Here is a 14735-nt window from a genome sequence, read left to right on the forward strand (position 1 = left end):
TAATCATAAATGGGCTTTGCCATTCAGCAGCCTCTGAGTGATAGAATCTTCCAGTAGTGAAACCAACTATTACCACCTCTTTGCTTAGGTGACTTCCCAAATTTACATAATGCCATGTATAAATACATATGCTATGGCTATCCAAGAAATGGCAATATGCTACTATTTTCAAGTAAGAAAAGCATCTAAAAGAAAGCTGCCTAGGCTTTAGTTAAAATTGAAGTATGCTAAGAAACAAGATATGAAATAGCATGCATAGACTGCTTAAAAATAATCAACATGCAGCTGAATTTGAAAAGAAGCTGCAACAAAGACAACAGCCTGTTGTAACTGAGGTCTTTCACATGTTTGGCTAATGTTTATTAGGGAAAAAAAAGCTGATTATTACAAATATGATATAAAAATTGCTTTTGCGAGATGGAAACTATGCAAATACATTTTAAGGGTGTCCAAAAATTGCCATCTCCTTTTTAAAAGGAGGGGCAAAAAAAAACCCCAGAAAAAAAGGACCTTGTTGGATGTTTTTAACTGAAGTCTAAGGATGGAGCTTGCTGTGGTTGTTTACTGTTCTCTCTGCTCTGACTTGCAGAGTGCCAGTAAAGAAAGTCAATGGGTAAGTTAAGTGCTCTTTTTTTCTGAGGCAGACTTGAGATTAATTTTTGCAAATGGATACAAGATGTTCAGGTTCAGCTAGAGGTCCCCTGCAAAGCTATCCAAACGAGTCAATGTAGAAGAAATGCACAAAAAAAGAGAGAAGGAGAAAGTAATGGTGATTAGAATATATGTTTCTAACATGCAGAGGACAAACAGTTCTCCTTGTTCAGCCAATGGAGTACATCCCGGAGTTTTTGCATATGCCTTTTAAAATGAACATGTGATGAAACAAAGGCATGATGTGAAAATAAAAACAAACTTATTAGGTATATGTTTGAGTCTTTATTCTGACCAAAATTTATAGATGTTAAGGGAAAGATGAAGCTGTCATTATGAAGCAAGTAAAGTAACTGTAAATTCTTTAGAATTCTTTTAATTTTTACAAAAAATACAAAGTTGGTTACATGTGTGTCTTCACCACCATATCTGGTACAAAGAAAACTAGTTTGAATTACAATGTAAGTGCATTGTATGAGCATACACAAGACCTACTGCAAATGGTAAGTTGTATATTAGACTACTGATGATGTGCTGTATAGCAAAAGTAAAGTTAAAACTCAGAGATGCTTATGTTCAACTACAGACCTATAGAAAGATGTGCTGTTGAACAGAGAACACATACAGAAACAACTGAACAACAACCTCCTGCTCCATCACACAGTACACAGCTTATGTCTTTGTAATTATTAAGAATGTAGCAACATTGTCTGATTGATCCCTGTTTTAAAAAATAAATTCTAGTTTTAAAAAGGTGAAAAAAAGTTTGGATAACACTTACCTCAAACATTCTAGCAGCTGTACATCGAACAAGAGCAGAAGTATGGACAACCCCATACCATAAAACAGTTAATAGCAGCTCATGATAAGCTGGGTTTGCACTAGAAGAAAACAGTTGGGTAATTGATCAAACAAAAATACTCCCAAGCCCTAGATATGTTCTTTACCTAAAAAATGCAGTCTTAAGAATTCCTTGTTCAACAAATCTAAAACTCCAGCACTTATCCATTCTGAAGGATACGAATACTTATCTCATTCTGAAGGACTTGCAATATGTTGCAGTCTAGAAAATATGCTGCATTTTTAAGTTAATTAAAAAAACCCAAGCCCAACTTTAAGACCATAATTTTCAATGAATTATTATATTGAATACAAATACATACCTAGAACAAATGAAAATAGTATGGTAAATACAAAATTAATTTCCATTCTCAGAGTTATTTTTGTGGAAAATTTTTCTTCGGGTTTTGGTGTTCCTATTTTACATTTCAGGTTTGTGTTTTTTTTAACTGCTACATTTTTAACCTAGAAATTACATTTACACCAGGGGAAAAAAGCAAGTACACCCTTTATTCACCCAAAGCATCAGAGTTATTTAAAATTACAAACATATTAGCAGCTTTTAATAAAAGCTTCTAATGTATTTAGATGTAGTCAACCCCAAGGTATATTCTTTACCCTAGTTCCACAAAGGAAGCTTTCAGGCTATCCAGAGGAGCATGGGACAGTGAAAGCATGGTCATTACATCTTCTAGGAATCCAACTAACAGCTTGCGGTCTTCTTCCTGAAAGAAGGGAAGAAGGCAGTACAGTGGTGAATGTGCTGGAAGGACTGCTGAGGTTTTGATGACAACCAACAGCTACAGAGTCAACAAACTATGAAAAAGAACAAACAAGGTTAAACGTTTAACAATTTTCTTAGGAACTTCAAAAATGTGGTTGAAGAACAAGAGCCTTTCAAAGCAAACACACAAAGAGATTGTGTTCCATCAACTAAGCACATACTCGTGCATAAATCGTTTTGCTAAAGAAACTTTAGGAACAGTACTTAAGCACATTTATGACTCCTGAAGGTTTATAATTGGTCACAATCCACTAAAAATTTGTAGGATTATGAAGAATTTCTTTTTTTCCTGTAAGGCATATATATACTAGAACCTGACTGATCATTGCTGGAGGATTAGGTAATATTTATAGTGTGTTTGTTTCAGTACCACGTAACACTAAAATTTTAAGACTGCAAGTAGGCCCTAAAAGGCAATCTATCTGTTTCAGTAAATTTTGCACAATGATGTTTGCAAAGTTCACAGTTAAATGGCTGAGAACCCAGTTCAGGAAAAACATTAATAGAGTTTTGACAGAGGGACATAGTAACAACATGATCTAAATGTGCATCACCATCCAACTAGAAAACTTTGCTTGTAAATGTATTTACAGCTGCCCATTCATCTACCTATCTTCAAAGCACAAGAACAGTAAGTTTTCAAAGAACACAGTAATGTATAGATATTTTTTTAAAAATAAATTTTTCACACCATTCTATATTTAACAAGGAAACAGAAACCCAAACCTACCTGAATATAACATGTAAGGACCCCTGTTGCATAGATGGGAACCGTGGCTTTTGTTAGCACTCCATTACCTGCTGTGGAATCTAATGAAACAGTGAAGAGTTTAGGTTTTATACATACATATGAGTATAAAATATATATATCATATATAGTAGACTTACATATGTGTATTTAAGTATTATATTTAACCACCTTTTTATATATACACCAATTTGCTAAAATATTGCTATTTGGATTTGAGATTTTTTTTACCTTACATACAATCTACAACTTCAGAGTGTTCCATTCAGATTAAGACTAGATTTTTCAGCATTTCACAAAGATAACAAATTTGAGAACTGCAGCCTAAAAATGTTATTTGAACAAGAGAGTGAAAGTTATTTTCCTGTTGCAGTTAAGATGAATTCATTTGAGTAAAAAGCTACTTACCTATGTTTTCCTCAGACAGTCTTAAGATTTCCTGGAACTGTGGTTTTACCTATGCAAAGGATGACGAATCCCATGTAAGAAAACTTGTCACCAGTGTCAATTAACTTAGAAAAATAAAAGAATTGCAAAACAAAGCAAAATAAAATTTAAACCCCCCCCCCCTAAAACCCAAACCAAAACAACAATAATTTCCTCTCTGGAGGCAGCACATACTGCTAACACTTCTATAAATTTATCTTTAGGTAATCCTCTCATGTTTGACAATTTCCCTTGAAAGCATTTTCTAATTATATTCAGAAGTTATTTTACTGAGAACTATTACATAATTCCTTGATAAAAATGTTTAGATATCACCTACAGAGAATATTTCAGGCTGGGAAGGCATCGATTTTAAATTTTTTAATCAAGTAAGGCTGGAGTACTTATGCACACCACAAAGAGTGAACAGTATGCTGCTCTGAAGAAAGAAAGTTGTTAAATAACCAGAATTACTTCTGGCTATTTATGATCTCTCCTACTCTCTCTGTCATTCACAAAGGAAATATGAAGAATAAGAAAGTTAAAAAAATAAAAATTGTCCCTGGTTGGGCAAGATGAGAAGGCCATTCCAAAATGACCAAAACCAAAATAGGACACAAATAGAGCTCTAAAAATAGCAGGTTTAAATGTACTTATAGAAAAGCATCAGTGTGACGTGAAAATACAAATGGTCACAAAGTGGGGGTGTTCTGACATACCGTAAATATAGAGAATATGTGTTATCAAGGTACTATTTATGTAGAATATTTAAGATAATATCTTACCTTAGTGTTTGTAAAAATTTTCCCAAATGTCCTACAAAGTCTCCAGAAAAATCTAGAGAATTCATGGACACAGGCAGTTGATGCTACATTGATCTTGCCAACTATTTCTATAAGCTGCGGTAGCCTAAAAATCAGGAAATGAAAGGATAGTAAATCCTACTCTAATTTTTTGCTTTTGTCCATTTACATTTGTATAGATCTACTGCTTATATTAATAAATACATGCACACACAGAGCACTACTGGTTCTAGTAAAACTAACTACATGTTCTGTACAATTCCTGACCTGTGAAGAAAGCAAGAGTTTAAGTGCCAGAAAAGTCTGACTCATATTTTCAAAGATCTGTTGCTATCATGAGATAGTCAGAATACAAAAATCTTTACTTCACAAGAGAACTATACCAATGCAAAAATAAAAGAAACAAGTTTTCAGTGAAAACAGTTACCTACATGTTCTGCTAGACTTGATATTTTCTGAATAAAATCAAAGTCAATTCAGCATGAAAATTAGAACTCCTAAAATAAAGTTTCCTCTTTAGTAATTCTCAAACACAATCATGTTTAGCACTCTTATATTCAGTAATTGTTAAACATGACCACGCTTAAGAACTATTAACTTTGACACATTTTAAAATTAGGTATCCTAAGACACAAATTAACTCACAGCTGATTCACTACCCATAACAGAGTCTCCCAGCCTGTGGTGCCCTCATGTTCTAGCTGATGGTCGTACAGTTGCAACAACACCGCCAGTTGTTCGCGGCTTCCAATTATGATGGCGACATCCTGAAGAGGCGACACGGGTCGGGGAAACCTAGTGACTGTAACAGCACAGACCAAGCAACCATGAACGAAAGAAGATGAAAAGACCATGGAGGTGATGTCAGAAACAACAGCTAAGAAACTGTGAAACTCATTAAGTGCCTTCTCTATAAGGTTATCAATTTGCTTGTTAAAAATCAGTGAGTTAAAATAATCTCTGAAGAGATTATGTAACCCTCAGTTAAAAAGAGAAAATACCAATAGAGGGAGGTTATGTTATTATTATACTCAGCACAGTCTGACCAAGGTCAAACTCTGCCTGACCAACCTAGTGGCCCTCTGTGATGGAGAGACTACATCTGCGGACAGGGAAGAGCTATAGATGTCACCTATCTGGACTGCTGTAAGGCCTTTGACAGTCTCCCAAAACATCTGCTCTAAACCGGAGAAATATGAATTTGATGGATGGGCTTTTCAGTGAATGAGGAATTGACTGGATGGTCACATCTGGAGGATAGTGGCCAATGCCTTAATGTCCAGACGGACATTAGTGACAAGCTGTGTCTCTCAGGGATCCATACTGGGACCAGTAGTGTTCATTATCTTCATTAATGACATGGACAAAGGGATTGAGTTCACCCTCAGCAGGTTTGCAGATGACACCAAGCTGAGTGGTGCAGCTGACACATCTGAGGGACAGGATGCCATCCAGAGGGACCTGGACAAGCTTGAGAAATGGCCCCATGGGAACCTCATGAGGCTCAAAGGCCAAGTACAAAGTGCTGCACACCTGGGTCAGGGCAACACTCTGCACCAATACAAGCTGTGGGATATGGAGGGATTGAGAGCAGACTTGGGGGTGCTGGTGAGTGATAAAACTGGACATGACCCAGCAATATTTTCCTGCAGACCAGAAGACCAACACTATCTTAGGCTGCATCCAAAGCAGCGTGGTCAGCAGGATGAGGAAGGTGATTCTGCCCCTCTGCTTCTCTCTCATGAGACCTCACCAGGAGTGCTGCATCCAGCTCTGGGGTCCCCAGTACAGGAAAGACATGGGCCTGTTGGAGCAAGTCCCAGTGAGGGCTACAAAAATGTGAACAAAAAGATAGAGCACCTTTCCCATGAGGAAAGGCTGAAAGAGCTGTGCTTGTTCAGCCTGGAGAAGACTAGCCTGAAACCTGAAATTTTTGAATGCCTTATTTAAGTAGTAATCACTCAGTGAAAAAGTGCTCATCTTCAAATTACTCAAGTCAGCTAGATGAACCTTACCATGGCATGTTCAGCATTTTCAAAGGAGTATCAGACAGTAATGTACCACTAGCTACTTTCCAAATTCTCCTTCAAGTTGTTACCTTTTCTTTGCATCTTCACACAGAGCACTATTATCAGCATGTGGCAGGTGTTACCAATAACATCTTTAAAAAGTATTTGCAACAGTAGAAAACACTCTACAGACTAGGACTGCTGATCTAAGGACAACTTCACCATGAGGCCATTCAGTCATAGAGTGGTTTGGGTTGGAAGGCACCTTAAAGATCACATAGTTCCAACCCCACTACCATGGGCAGTGACACCTTCCACTAGACGAGGTTGCTCAAAGCTCCACCCAACCTGGCCTTGAACACTGCCAGAGATGGGACAGTCTTCTAAGATATTACATAGATAGACAACAGATGGTGATGCTGCTGCATTATGCTGTGTTTTTCCCACTACATAAATTTGTAAGAATTAACTGAAACTGAGGCCAGCCTTCCTGAGCTATTATTGGCTATTAATGGAAATTAGTTATTCAGAAACCTTTAGGAAGTACAATTAAAAATTGCTTTGCTTTCTAAAAGCTTTGTATAAGAAGTAGAGAAAAACAGACAAATTTTTTTTTTTTTGTTGATAATCAGGTGTCTCAAGAATAGCATGGGGTGGAAAAAAGCAGCATTACTTAAGAGTTTGCTAAGGCAGACCAATATGAAAAGAATCCATGTATCAGAAATTAATCATTTACCTTCTATCTGTGGTACTTCTCCCTGAAGTTTAGCTTTGCTTGTAAAAGGTGCATTCTGTAGCACCAGTGCAAACAGTGACGGAATCAATGACTGCAGGGCAGACAGATACATGTGGAGCTTATGTTCATCCAAGCCATGTTCTCCTTCCTGAAACAAATGGGACATTTACTTCAAAGTTTTCAGTTTGGATGATGTTCCTTAGGTATGTATTCCCTGGCAAGACATCAACACATCTGTGATGAGCTACTACACATACACACTAATTATAAAGTGATTTAGCCTAATAATAAGCATATTTTGTCACCCTTAAGTCACCTCTACTCAAAAGATTCAGGCAATACAGCCTTTGGCATTTAGCAGTTCATGCTGATGAACAGACAGATACTTTGAAAGAACATTTTTCAGCACATTTCCGAAACGTGGATCCTTTGCCTCAGAGACCAAGGCACCTAAAGTGAATAAACTAGTCCCCTGTACTCTGAAAGCAAGCATCTTCTTTCAGTTTGTTAGATAGTTATGAGATACCAAATTTTCCCAGAACTTTTGAGATATCTATCAAATGAAATGTGCAAACTGGATCATAATTGGAAATGACCTACCATAACCATTCAAATATACTTTTATTGATTATTTAATAAAAACTGAAGTTTACTAAAATCTACACAATTTAAACATGGGGCAAATGCTATTAGGCTATAAAACAAAACATTATTAAAGAAGAGTATGTTTAGTCTGGGAGGTTTTGGGGTTTTTTCTTGTTTTTTTTACCTTCTTCCACAGTACAAGTACAGAATACAAAGAAAATTCTCCAATGTAGAAACAGCTGAGGACATACCCTGAGCAATTTTTCAATTTTATTAAGCAGTGTAGGTATAAGATGGAACTGTAGATTTCCCAGTTCTGTTGTCCAGGCAGCATAAGCAGGTAAAAATACCTGATGTGTTGCACTAACCACACGTTCTGAAGGGTCTCCTAAAGCTGAAAGCAGCAGCTCAAAACCCTGGTAAAAGACATTAAAGAATGCTATTATTTCTCAAAAGTTTATATACATGTTTTACCACTCTGCCTTCAAAAACTCAAAGAGAAAGTTCTTTATTTTCACTTATCTGAAACATTATTGGGCAGCATTAAGCTGACCTACAGGTAGGCTTTGTTGTAGCAAACGAATCTGTGTTAGCAAGTGATGATATCAAACTGGGTAATAATATCAGGTGGGCAGTTAAGTGGTATGTTCTTAAAGGCAAATTATGAACTATTAGAGCAGCTTCTGTATAAGGCTTACACCTGAAATTCTAATGCTACTTGTAGTTTTTCTGTTTTGTCTTGGTGATATAGTAAAATCAACATTCATATAAACAATCATAATTTTTAAAAGTATCTGGAAAGACTTGATAAAAATACAGGAATTTATACAACCTCCTATTATTATACAACCCCCTGTTCATGAAATATCACTAGCAAGCATTTTATCCCTACAGAACCCAAACCAAATTATACCTGTTGATATTTATCTGGATCATCAATATAGCCCATAATGATGCCAAGGCTCTTGATCACAGCTTCTCGTACTAGATCTGCCTTATCTTCCATTAGCATTTGTTGCAGCATGGAAAGTACTAATGAACTACGAATTTCTTTCTGTTCATAAACAAGAAACACATTTGTTAAATTCAATGAAACAAGCAATGTGGGTTTGTACCAACTATTACAAATAGTTTGCACTTCTATTAGTGCCCCTCCCTCCTACCATAAACTCCTCTATGAATATTACATGTTCAGTTTTTACAACAGAAGATGAATGAATATAAAATGTCAATAGCTTCATTAGAGACTTTTGTCCTACTAAGCAAGAACTAAGGTCCTTTAATTCACACGGAACCAAAAATAACTAAGAGCAATAAAACTACTATAGACCTAGACTCACTACATAATCACTGCATTGCTAAATTGGAGAAGTGGGAGTTTTAATTTAGGTTCCCTCCCCCCACCCTTTCTCTGAAGCTTCAAATTCTAGTTTACCACTGACGTAATTTTCGCTGCTTCTTCCAACTGGCAGCACTCTTGCTGTAACATTCCACAGTGCATGAAGAATGCTACAGTTGAGTGTCAATTCTTTTTTCATAGATTGTTTTCCTTAACTGGTCCTAAAAATCTCTTTTTTACATCATTTTTACTGAGTATTCGTATTGTTTTTAGAAATATTTTATAGCTAGGTTAACCTGCACTTCATTATAAACTTTCTCCTTCTTAAAGTGACTTAGTAAATCTCACGTGTGATACAAAGTAGCAAAGTGACTGTCTATGCATAACATACATATTTGGTAACGTTTAAAATTATATAGGATGCTTACATTATGCATCAGTTTTTTACCTTGCTTTCACTAGCAGGTATTCAGAGTCTATTAATACTTACTGGAAGGTAAGGTGCTAGAGCTCCACAGGATTCTGCTACCAGTAGCCGTCGCTCTGGGTATTTGTGGTTGATCTGGTAAAGAGAAACAGATGGACTATTTGCTTTGCAGTAACCAACATTCAAAATTTGTTAGAATGAACTGCGATGGAGGCATGTGTCTGCACCTCTTCAATAAACACTGACTGAACTCAGAAGTTGCACCTGGGTACTAAGCAGCCTCAAATACTTGCACTGAGGCATAAAGGTAAGGCAGCTATCCTGTAAGACAGTGCTTATAGTAAGGGAAGAGTCAGAGAAGCACATATGTGTATGAGAAGCATGGATGCATATGCAATAAAAAGGAAAGCAAGGTATGGGCTGCTGTACTCTAAACAATTTGCTTAACTCCTGAACTGGCATGAAATGAAATACTTTGTCTTACGAAGCCCTCCAGGAGCACAGTTCCTCCAAGAGCTACACAAGTGCCCTCTAGTGCTCTGAGCCAACCAGTGTAGCAGAGCTGCCCAGGTCTTGCTAAGGAATCAGAGTCAAAAGAAGACACCTGTACAAAGCCGAACTCATTTGCATGCTATTAAAGTTCTGCTCTCAAGGCCAGCATAAATATGTCACACCTCTAAAAACAATGCGTATTACCAAGAACCTCTTGATCCTGTGCTATTTTCCCTTTCTACTCAAAAGTTGCTTGAAAATTCTGCCTTACAAATTTAATATTGACACTTTGGAATCAAATTTGCCTTCTGCTGGAGTCAGATCTAGTGGCCTGTGTAATGGCTGTACAATGAAACAAGCAATATATTTCAATACACTTTGTGAATAAAAAATTTTACGGTAAAATGCTGAGAGCGAAATGTGAATTTTTTGCTGCTGTCAGATAAAATAGGATATGCAGCATATGGTGCAACTGTTTCTTTCTTTCTTGCTATGCAGTGTATAACCTTGGTGAGGCAGCCATCTCACCACGAGAAAAGACCAAAGTTCTCACTGCCGCCTTTGTCTCCATCTTGAAAGACCTGCCTTCAGTAGTCTGAAGTCCCTAAAAACCATGCCAAATTCTGGCACAAGAAGGAGCTTTGGCAGAAAATAAGCAGGCCAGGAAACATTTGACGAATTCGGACATACAGTAGTCTGTGGGCCTTGATGGGGATGTATCCATGAGTGCTCAGGGATCTGGCTGATGTCATTCCAAGAACACTCTTGACAACTAACAAGATGTTGTGGCAATGGGCGAAGTTCCTGAGGACTGGAACAAAGCAAATGTCACTGCTACCCTCAGGAAGGGCAAGACAGGGAAACCAGTGAAGCACAGGCCAGTCTGCCTCACACCAGCTCCTGGGAAGGTGTTGGAGCAATCAGTCTTACAAAACATTTCCAAACATCTGAAGGACAAGAAGGTGGTTGGAAATAGCCAGCATGTATTTATATGGAAAAAATGACACACAACCAACCTGACAACTTTCTGAGATGACTTTCTCAGCACACTCAGCAACGATGCCTGATTCCAGCTGTTCTGGTATGAAATTACTGAGAACTCTCTCAAGAATGAAGTGTGAAAAAGATGATTTCAAAGAAACTTAAATTAATAAATCGTAAGCTTCAGGACTAAACTGAAGTCTCAAGCATGAGAGAATGTTCTTTGAGTGTGTCTATCATTATTTTGCATGCATTCATCTAGAGCACCTGTAATAATTTTGGAAGTATGGAGATTTCATAGATGAAAAATACTATGGACAAGTGAGAGGCTGCTTTAAAACCTACTAGGCTGTGAAGGTTGTGAGGCACTGGAACAAGCTGCCCAGGAAGTGTTCAGGGCCACGTTGGATGGGGCTTGGAAATGGATGATCTTTAAGGTCCCTTCCAACCCTAATTTTTTTATTATTCTGTAAAATCTTTGACTTATGTGCCATCTTTTCAAATGCAAATTCCCCACTGGCAACAGAGATACACATCCTCTTCTGGAGCTCTGAGGGAAACAGCAATGACTAGTTTTCAGCTGGTAGGGCAATATAAATACCACCCTTGATATTGCAAAGACATACTGGAGGAAAAAAGACTCAAATTTCTGTCAGGTTTGTCTTCAGGGAAGATAAGCAGCCCTTGGAAACTAAATGTAACTAAAATGTTTATTACAATTTATTTTCCTTTTGTATTTAATAAGCAGTATTCCAGTTTTGGAAGCCAGTAACTGGTCACTAGTTTTGAGTGACCTTTTTAGCATTCACAGAGCCTTCCACTAAACTGAGTCAGTTACCAAGTCTTACCTGCAAAAGAGCAGGTAGAGAGTTTACAAAGACTAGCCTGATAACTCTGAGCTCCAGAAGGTATCAATGAAAATGATGAATTTTCTGAGGGCCCAGTCCTTTGCATCTGTAAATAGATTTTGGCTGGAGACCAAAGGCATGAATCCTTTTCATGATTTACACATCTACTGCGAAAAGTAGAAAATTATGTCTATACTTGAGTTCCTTCTATAAACTTGAAGCTTGTGACAATAAGATTCAGCTGGTATTTCACGGGAGAAAATAATGACTTGGTTCCAGCACTGCAAATAAAATCTGGCAAACTGCATTACATAAGTGCACTATGACATAGGACTTGGCAGTCTGATATGCTGTACTGTTACAGCTAGACTAGTTTCTCTTTTGCATCAGCAATTAGCAAGAAGTGGATGAGAAAAATGTGCTCTTACTGAGGTGAGATAGTTTTTTCAAACAGTTTAAATTTCTTAAGGACTAAGAAAACAAAATGCTGCTTACAAAATTAGGCAAAAATACAAAATTCTTTGTATGGCTCCTTTCAAACTACTGCTGTCATGAGACCTCTCAATCAACAGATACATCAGTCATTCACAACGAGCACAAATGCTGCATAGAATTTGTACTTCTACTGTCAGAAAGCATTAAGGCTATTAAAGCTTAGACTTTATTGTGAAACACAGATTGCTGTGTTATGCAAGAAACAGTAGAAAACTACCAGACCAGAAAGACTCTGCCATCAAAGCAGGCATTCCCACTCCGTCATGGCTTAGTTATTCATTGCCTTTCCAGGCAGTGATGAACTCCATTTCTTTCACTGTGGTAGGAAAATACAACACATTTTCACCTGAACTCATGTTGTTCTGCTTCTATACCTCAGATGAAACAGTAAAAACATTTCAGTTTGGTTGTTCAGTTATTTCTAATAATTTGGAGTATCTGTGAAAAAGATCACTGTGATTCTACAAGTGACATGTAAACTTCAGGCTCATCTCACAGGTGCCCATCTACAAGAGACTTGCTTATGACTACTTTGGTCTTTGATTTTCTGTTTAAGAATTTAAACTAGCTCAAGTGTGGACACTGCTCCAGGGACTTAATACAACATAGAAAGAATCAGCAAATAAAATATTTGAATGAAAATGGATTTCCAAGAGGCTGGAAGGTACAGTAAAATTATGAAGGTACCTACCTAGCAATAGGTTACACAACATTGATGATGAACATGTGCTTACCTACACTTCCATATAACAAGCTTATGCAGGTACAAGCAGGTAACTACAATCTCCAGACAGTCTTTAATAACCTTTCTGCTTCTAAAGTGTGTGTAACGTTAGATAAAAATATATATGATGAGAGCAAAGAACATTCCAGTATCTTTTTGAAAAATATTTTGAACTGCCATTCAATGAAAACCAAACCCAAAACCTTCTCCTCAAACAAATAAAACTCAAATTTATGAACATTTACTTGACTTTGGAGCGTAAAGCAAACAATAATCAGTTACCTGCTCCCAACACTGTGGTAAAAGTTCAGCTTCTACACGTGTTGGTCCAACATGTCGGGCAAATGCCACGCACCCAGTCAGTATCATCTGTCTGAAAATACAAATTTAAAGTTTAATCTGTTTATGAAGTTCTGTAATATATAACATATGTTCTTTAAGTTAGGAAAAGCACATGCTGACAGGCAATAGATAGCTGTCTGCAGTCCCAGTCAAGATTTCACACCATTCACACTGACTTACCGACTAAATATTAAATTGAAAGCCACTATTATCCCTGCTCATTGCAGGGTGGGGATTTGCTTTCATGACCTTCAATGTCCCTCCCGACCCAAACTATTCTATGATTTTACCTTGTTTTATATTCAAAATGCCTTTCCCAAAATCTTGCAGATCCTCAACTCCATAAACCAGTCTGAGAATCTCTGATTTGGGTATTTCTGATTTTCTAACGTCTGAGATTGGGAGTCTCTGATTAAATCTCTCATTTAATTCTTAGTACTGAATACTATCATGCAGTAAAGGATCTAAATTACCTAATACTATCATACCATCAGTATTTTATGGAAGTAATTTGATTTTACTTAGAAGCATTTGTGAGATGGAATGAATTTTCTTCAAAGCAAGAAGCTTGTTTCTTTTGTGACAGTTTTGCAACATTCTAACATGCAAGTTACTGTCATCTCCCACAAAATACTGGACTTCACTCTTGTGAGAAATCTTCCAAAGCTCATTAAAAAAGCAAGTAATCAACCAGTAGTATCTATCATCACCTGTTATTTGTATTCATATTCTTCCATTTTTTATCTTTCATTAAAGATTGCAAGAAATTGCCATTGTTCCATCTATTTCATAGGCACAGAGGTACATTTAAAATTTCAGTAAGATTGTACTTAACTGTCATTTGTGATACTTTATTTAATGAGTGGCTATCTTGTTAAGATGTTTTTTACTTCTATTTCTCCTGTTGATAGGATTGGAATAATATCAACTTTGAATGCAATTCACCAGTCCTATTTACTTTTAGTGCCTACATGAACTCTTAAATACCCAGTTTCAAATGATAATGTGTGGACATGAGACTCAATTTTATCACCTCCTCAGTAAGATTAGGACACTACTCAGAGTTTATTATTGTTACACTAAGAAATGTAATTCAGAATTAATTTGTTACCATTTTAGTGTCATGTCTAAACTCCTAAATTTTTTCTGTACCAATAGCACCCCTTAAGGTTGAAAGGCAGCGGTTCTGCTGGTTAGTTTTGAACCCCTTAGAGAACATACACCATCAAAAAAAGATTCATTTGCTTTAAGAATTTTTTTAGGACAAAGATCCTATCAAAAAGGTTGTTTCATTTTAATCCCAGCATTCTTTAGGCCAACAATCAGAGCACACTCTTTTGTTTTGTGTTGTGTGTATTTGGGTTTTTAACCTCACTACCACATTCAGAGAACCAGGCCTTTGATCAAGGTAAAAAGTAGGGAGAAAACAAAAATGGTTAGATAAGACTCAGCAATATGGAGACAAAGGCCTGTGGTAATTCTGGGTTCTACTGCAAACAAAACAG

At 36.9% G+C, this 14735-nt stretch overlaps 1 protein-coding gene across 8 annotated transcripts in view; it reads right to left on the minus strand.

Annotated features, from left to right (window-relative positions):
* The window catches only part of RELCH (RAB11 binding and LisH domain, coiled-coil and HEAT repeat containing), a 76845-nt gene that overhangs the window by 17207 nt on the left and 44903 nt on the right, over nt 1-14735 (minus strand). For all 8 annotated transcript variants that reach the window (XM_048310831.1, XM_048310891.1, XM_048310858.1 and 5 more), the window contains 11 exons: nt 13171-13261; nt 9412-9483; nt 8496-8636; nt 7834-7998; nt 6998-7145; nt 4898-5054; nt 4235-4358; nt 3432-3480; nt 3006-3085; nt 2110-2216; nt 1433-1532 (listed from right to left, as the gene is read on the minus strand). In XM_048310831.1, the coding sequence (XP_048166788.1) occupies nt 1433-1532; nt 2110-2216; nt 3006-3085; nt 3432-3480; nt 4235-4358; nt 4898-5054; nt 6998-7145; nt 7834-7998; nt 8496-8636; nt 9412-9483; nt 13171-13261 (1234 nt within the window). The remainder of the gene's footprint in view (nt 1-1432; nt 1533-2109; nt 2217-3005; nt 3086-3431; nt 3481-4234; nt 4359-4897; nt 5055-6997; nt 7146-7833; nt 7999-8495; nt 8637-9411; nt 9484-13170; nt 13262-14735) is intronic.

Source organism: Corvus hawaiiensis, chromosome 1 (genome assembly GCF_020740725.1).
Source record: "Corvus hawaiiensis isolate bCorHaw1 chromosome 1, bCorHaw1.pri.cur, whole genome shotgun sequence".
NCBI classification, from domain to species: Eukaryota; Metazoa; Chordata; class Aves; order Passeriformes; family Corvidae; genus Corvus; species Corvus hawaiiensis.